The sequence below is a fragment of the Papaver somniferum genome, chromosome 10 (assembly GCF_003573695.1).
Source record: "Papaver somniferum cultivar HN1 chromosome 10, ASM357369v1, whole genome shotgun sequence".
NCBI lineage: Eukaryota > Viridiplantae > Streptophyta > Magnoliopsida > Ranunculales > Papaveraceae > Papaver > Papaver somniferum.
Genome location: NC_039367.1, coordinates 83980476 through 83986251, shown reverse-complemented (window position 1 = coordinate 83986251; position 5776 = coordinate 83980476). Strand labels below are relative to the sequence as shown.

The window sequence follows — 5776 nt, the reverse complement described above, 5'->3', positions numbered from 1 at the left end:
GATTGGAGGGTGGATTCAGTCTCAACTACATTCCAGTCTGAAATCTAATAGTAGGCTAGTATCTGTAGCGGCTTAATACAGTGTGATGTTCAATCTGGATGAGGTCCGGGGGTTTTTCTGCTATTGCGGTTTCCTCGTTAACAAAATTTCTCTGTGTCTTTTTTTACTTTTTACTTCCGCATTATATTCGTGTTTGGTATAATTAAAGTAAAATCAAGTGATTCGATAATCAATCTAGACATTTTTTTTAATCAAAACTGTATAGAACCTGCAAGAGTTGTTCTTGAGAATTCGTATCTTGAAATATAGATTATAAGACTTGTTCTTGTTGGAATTCGGTTCACGTACTGTTACGGTACATACTAGATTTTCTTGGATATTGATTTTTGAGATCGTCCAGGAGTTCTTGTACTTAATCATCTTCACGGATCTTTGATCTAAACTACTGATTATACAAAAAAGATAAACTGTATATACATATTGTTCAAGGATCATTAAGTTGGTCTACTTGCAATTGTATTAGGTTTTGTCTTATATGTCCAGATGAAAAAGTTAGTGGTGTATTTTGGTAGACCCACGTTTTCACTCAAGTTAAACCCAAGAAGAACACGAGATACATATAAAAGAAGACATAATAGAGAGAAAAAACTTGCATTCCATTAGAGTTCGACCTTACCCTTAAGGAATAGGGGTCTTATTCATTGGGATTATGATTACATGCCCCTTGACCCAATCAATGAAAGCACTACAACAGAGAAATTGGATTCAAGGTTTGTACACCTTGACCCAATCAAGAACACACGAAAAAGGTTTCTGATGATGCTTTAGAAAGAGAGAAAACAAGTTGAATTGATTGATGAGAGTAAGAGAATGCCTTCACTATAGGGATATTCATGCCTATTAGTAATGCCTTTTCATTACCAACAGACGCTTCCAAAAGCCATTAATGGTGGTTTATGGGAGAGACGCGTTTGTTCAAGTTTGAATAGAAACTTCTAGGTTTTCCAAAGTAAAACCGAAAAAAAATTCCACGAGACGCAGGTCGAACACAGTCGGAAGGGGCTACGCCCCCCGGATAGCGGCAAACAATCTTGAAAATATCCAACAACATTTTGGACCAGCTAACAGGTCTGATCTATAAGATTTTCCGTTTCATCCCTTTGTGTATTAATATACTTGGTTAACAGTCTAAAACTCCAAGAAATCCTGTTACATGATTCGAGTAAAGAATCTAAAGGTCACTTTGTGCGACACCAGTTACTATCTAATTTGTGCAAGGGAGTGGAAAGATTAAGGGTCAGTTTTTGTTGGGCCACTTCCCAGCTATATTGTTTCCTTGAACACACCTACTTTGCAACTTTGTGTATCATCAAAATTTAAACAGCAAATTGTTGCATTCATAGTACTGTGAATTATCGTGAGCTAGCTACTACTGTCTACTTCTCTGCAGTTTGTACTTCAGCACTAATGATGCCATTATTGATTCTTACCTACATTTTGTTGTCTGTTACTGTATTTCATGCATGAGTAAAGATACACTTTCTGAACTAAAAATGTTGTTTGGTAGGAAATAGAAACAGGTAAACTATTGTACTGCGTTTATCTCTTAAGTGTCCAGAAGAAAATGCTTCCTTGTTAATCTGTCTTTTTCAATTTACCGATCAAAAAAATAATAATCTGCTGTTTTAACTGTGTAGTGTGTACCATTCATGCTCACTTGTTAATTAGGGTTAGTCTCCCTAAATTTGTTCCATAACCTTGCCCTTGTAATTGTTTTAGGGTGTGAACATTCTATATATACATGGACTTGTGAACTACTTATCATAATCCAAAGCTTTACCGATCAAAAATAAAATAAAATCCAAAGCTTGAGCTACTCTCCTTTAATGGCCACAATACCAATTCTAATTGTCATTTTTCTTCTCATTATGAGTCTTTATCTAACCCTTCTTCTCAGACCTAAACCCATCAAGATCCCAGTAAAAAATAGACATGTTTTCATCACAGGTGGATCAAGTGGTATTGGTTTATCTCTAGCTCATCAGGCTGCCTCTGAGGGTGCCCGTGTAACCATACTCGCTCGAGATCCTAACAAGCTCGAACAAGCTCGGGATTCGATACATTTGTCTACTGGTGTCAATGTTAATATCGCCATTGTGGATGTTAGAGATTTTGAAACATTAAAAGCAGTTATGGATGAAGCGGATCCTATTGATGTACTTGTTTGTAATCAAGGTGTGTACATCGGTGGAGAATTAGAATTCCAGAAAATGGAAAATGTTAAAATGATGGTCGATGTGAATTTGATGGGAACTTTGAATTTGATAAAGGCAGCTTTACCTAGGATGAAGAATAACCGAAAAACTCGAGGCCCTGCTTCTATTGCTCTCATGTCCTCACAGGCTGGTCAGGTATACCTTAAATGATATCATTATAAACTCGGACATAATTTACATTTTGGACATGTAAATCTGGACTATCGCCATACTTTAGTAACCAGTTTATGGATTTGGCTACATAAAATATTCTGTGTAATTTAGTTGGTTCCAGCAATTGAAACCGAGAACATAACCACTTGATTTTGTTTGCTCTCTTTTTCTTCTACAAAGCAGTGTGAATTTTATGGGTACACAACATATTCGGCTACAAAATTTGGTCTCCGTGGGCTGGGAGAGGCATTACAGATGGAGCTAATTTCAGACGACATTCATGTCTCTCTTATTTTCCCTCCAGACACTGCAACCCCAGGCCTGATCGAAGGTATATAGTTGTATTTTCCAATTTAAAAAGCCTGCTTGCACGTTTGCCAACAAGTGAGTGATGAATTTGACACATGGGTTCTGTTTTCTTTGATTTACTTGATATTGCAGAGAAAAAAAGAAGACCAAGAGTTATGAGAAAAATTGCAGCATGTTCAAGTCCAATGACAGCTGATGAAGTTGCCAGGAAAACTCTAGATGGAATAAAATCTGGAACTTTTCTTGTCTCATGCAATTTTCTAGGATTCTTGATGTGTTTAGGAGCTGCTGATCTTGCACCACAGAGGTCAATCCTCAGTGCATTTGCTGAAATCTTCGCTGCCGGCTTTATTAGATTCTATGCAGTTGCTTTCTTATGGAGGTTTTATGAAATGGCATCAAGGTGTAATACTAATTCTTCACACAAAAGAGCAGACGGAATTATGAAAAACAGTTCAAACTGATATAAGACTACTTCTATTCAAGGATCTTCCTTGAGATTATGTACGTCGGTGATAAGATTATATTATTCTGAAATTTAATCTTATGTTGTGTGTTCAAGTGTTCTGTGAGTTTAGAATATCCATGAAAAATTAAACAACTGATGAGAAAGAAATGAAACTCGGGCTAGGGTACTAAATTCAGAGTCTGATATGCTAAACCATGGGATCAATATTGATTCTTCAAATTAGTTTGTAAAAATACAAAATTGGTCTCAGGTGGAGGAGCGGGTGAGAGGTGCAATAAGAACAATGAATGTACTTTTCTTTTGTTTCATCGCAGCTATATCACTTGCTGTGACCCGACCTCACTTGGATCACCCTCTCTATCTAAGGCCATCTGCATGCTCTTTTGCCTTGAACAATAATAAATATCTCTGGTGATCACTTCTTGGCATTTTATTTTTATCGCACTATTATTTTTACTCGGTCATATATAAAATCATTCTTCAATGAACAAAGAAAATGGGAGCTGAAGAAAGCATCTTTGTTCCATTTTTACCAGATACAGCACAACACCAAGAGTACAACTAACTAGATACACCAAAAAGAAAAGAAAAAAAAGCTACTTCCGTACATCATAGGAATAGCACCGCCAACGAACATAACAGACCTGCTAGTACATTTATACAACACACTGGCCATATGCGATGACCTTGTTATTAATAAGCTCCATAATTAAACAACCCCACTGCAAATTATCAACCATTGATCACGGCACCACCTAAAAGAACAATTGAAAGAAAAAATAGTTAGTCAACCAAAAGTGGAAGAGTCTTCAAAAGAACCAACTCTTAGCTTGAAGGATCAAATTCTACCAACTTACCATTTGGGTGAAGTACTTGTCCTGATATGTAAGATGAGTCGATGTTAGATGCAAGGAACACATAAGATGGTGCAATCTCATGCGGTTGTGCAGCTCTTCCCATTGGCACTTCTGATCCAAACTCCTTAATCTTCTCTTCTGAGAAAGAAGCCGGGATCAACGGTGTCCAGACTGGACCAGGTGAGACGCCATTCACCCTGATTCCTTTACTAACCAACTGAAGTGACAGTCCTCTGGTGAAAGACACGATGGCACCCTTAGTTGAAGTGTAATCAAGCAACGAAGCATTGCCTTTGTACGCGTTTATGGAAGTAGTATTTATGATACTACTTCCCTCTCTCATGTGCTTCAAAGCATGTCTAGTCATGAAGAAGTAAGAGAAAATGTTGGTCCTGAAAACTCTTTCGAGTCTCTCCTCATTGATCTCCTCGATTGTCGTACTTTCATACTGCTCGGCGCAGTTGTTCACAAGAATGTCGATTTGTCCGTAGGCATTCACAACTTCCTCAACCACGCGTCTGCAGTTCTCATCATATCCCAAGTCCATTGGTATTGCTATGGGGTCTTTTGAATCTTGAGTTTTGGCCTCTGTTATCATTTGAAGCGTGTCCTTTGCATCTTTGTCCTCTTGACCTTTCACATATGTGAAAGCCACTGTTGCACCTTCAAGAGCGAAACAATAACAAACAGCTCTTCCTATTCCTGAATCTCCACCTGTAACTAGGGCAACCTTCCCCTGCAAGTTGTTCAATTCCACACACACTAATTAGATCATGATAGGATATCAAAAACATAATTTGCAGCAAAATTATGGTGTATTTTTAAAAAAGTCATAGAAAAAACGTGTATTCTCTATGAGCAAAATCACTTTACACGAAGTTTGTTAGCAGGTTTGTAGTCATCGTGAGCTGCTTGAGGAATAGGATCCATGACATGCTCTTTCCCTGGTTGTTGCTGTTGCTTTTGTGGAGGAAATTGTTGACCACCTGATGACATGACAACTCTCTTGATCTCTCTTTTAAGACGAACTAAAGTTACGTTTTCCTAGATTTTGATCTGAATATACGCACAAGCAAACTGATGATCTTCGATGAGAATGATTTAGATCAATGAGAGTGGATTTATACTGAATGTAATGACTTGGCCACTGCCACGTTTCATGTAAGGTGAGTAGGTGTCAACTGCATGCTGCAGACGTGGCCGCTTGGGTTTCTCTTTAGATTAGAAGATAGAATCACTTGGATGAACCTAGAAGAAGTTTTTGACCTATTCATACGGTCCCCTCATGTTTCTAGCTGTGATTCGGCCAAGATATGCAAACCTTAACCCACCACTTGTCCAAAACAAGTAATAAGATTCGTTGAATTTTGACCAGATGGATGTTCTATAAGATTTTATATAGCTGGAACCGCCACTCGTTGGACCGAGGTGCTGTAAATCCTAGAGTTGCACAGAAACCGAGCCGAAAATCCGGACCGTCCCGGAACCGTACCTGTTTTTGTACCGAATCGAGGAAGGGGTACAGGTACCGGTCCAAAAAATAGGAACCGAGGCTGAGGAGGTACAAGTACACGGTCCTGTCCAAGTCCCGTACCGTCCCGGGCCGAATGTACCGAAGAATTCTAGCCATTAGATTTAGGGGTAGTAAACTAATAATAGCCATTAGATTTAGGGGTATATATATATATAGAACATAAGGCTAGGGTTTCTCA

The 5776-nt window shown here is 38.3% G+C and overlaps 2 protein-coding genes across 3 annotated transcripts; one reads left to right on the top strand and one right to left on the bottom strand.

The window, feature by feature from the left end:
- Positions 1-1814: 1814 nt before the first annotated feature.
- LOC113319337 (3-dehydrosphinganine reductase TSC10A-like) lies at positions 1815-3626 on the top strand. Of its 2 annotated transcripts, none has more exons than XM_026567600.1 (3): positions 1815-2411; positions 2610-2760; positions 2871-3626. In XM_026567600.1, the coding sequence occupies exons 1-3, from the start codon at positions 1887-1889 to the stop codon at positions 3200-3202; spliced, it is 1008 nt and encodes a 335-aa protein (XP_026423385.1). In that variant the 5' UTR covers positions 1815-1886; the 3' UTR covers positions 3203-3626. The 2 variants fall into 2 exon arrangements, with proteins under 2 accessions (XP_026423385.1, XP_026423386.1); XM_026567601.1 differs by having other exon boundaries at positions 1887-2411; positions 2613-2760.
- Positions 3627-3735: 109 nt separating this feature from the next.
- LOC113315138 (NADPH-dependent aldehyde reductase 1, chloroplastic-like) lies at positions 3736-5099 on the bottom strand. The gene is made up of 3 exons (XM_026563446.1): positions 4938-5099; positions 4065-4800; positions 3736-3962 (listed from the first exon to the last, which is right to left on the bottom strand). The coding sequence occupies exons 1-3, from the start codon at positions 5058-5060 to the stop codon at positions 3940-3942; spliced, it is 882 nt and encodes a 293-aa protein (XP_026419231.1). The 5' UTR covers positions 5061-5099; the 3' UTR covers positions 3736-3939.
- Between the last annotated feature and the right edge of the window lie 677 nt (positions 5100-5776).

What these genes read in the sequence shown, in the direction of transcription:
- LOC113319337 (XM_026567600.1), top strand. Translation starts at nt 1,887, where the DNA reads ATGGCCACAATACCAATTCTAATTGTCATTTTTCTTCTCATTATGAGT. An exon ending in TGTCCTCACAGGCTGGTCAG is followed by an intron (nt 2,412 to 2,609) that starts GTATACCTTAAA and finishes TCTTCTACAAAG; the next exon opens with CAGTGTGAATTTTATGGGTA. An exon ending in AACCCCAGGCCTGATCGAAG is followed by an intron (nt 2,761 to 2,870) that starts GTATATAGTTGT and finishes TTGATATTGCAG; the next exon opens with AGAAAAAAAGAAGACCAAGA.
- LOC113315138 (XM_026563446.1), bottom strand. Translation starts at nt 5,060, where the DNA reads ATGTCATCAGGTGGTCAACAATTTCCTCCACAAAAGCAACAGCAACAA. An exon ending in AACCTGCTAACAAACTTCGT is followed by an intron (nt 4,801 to 4,937) that starts GTAAAGTGATTT and finishes AACAACTTGCAG; the next exon opens with GGGAAGGTTGCCCTAGTTAC. An exon ending in ACAAGTACTTCACCCAAATG is followed by an intron (nt 3,963 to 4,064) that starts GTAAGTTGGTAG and finishes TTGTTCTTTTAG; the next exon opens with GTGGTGCCGTGATCAATGGT.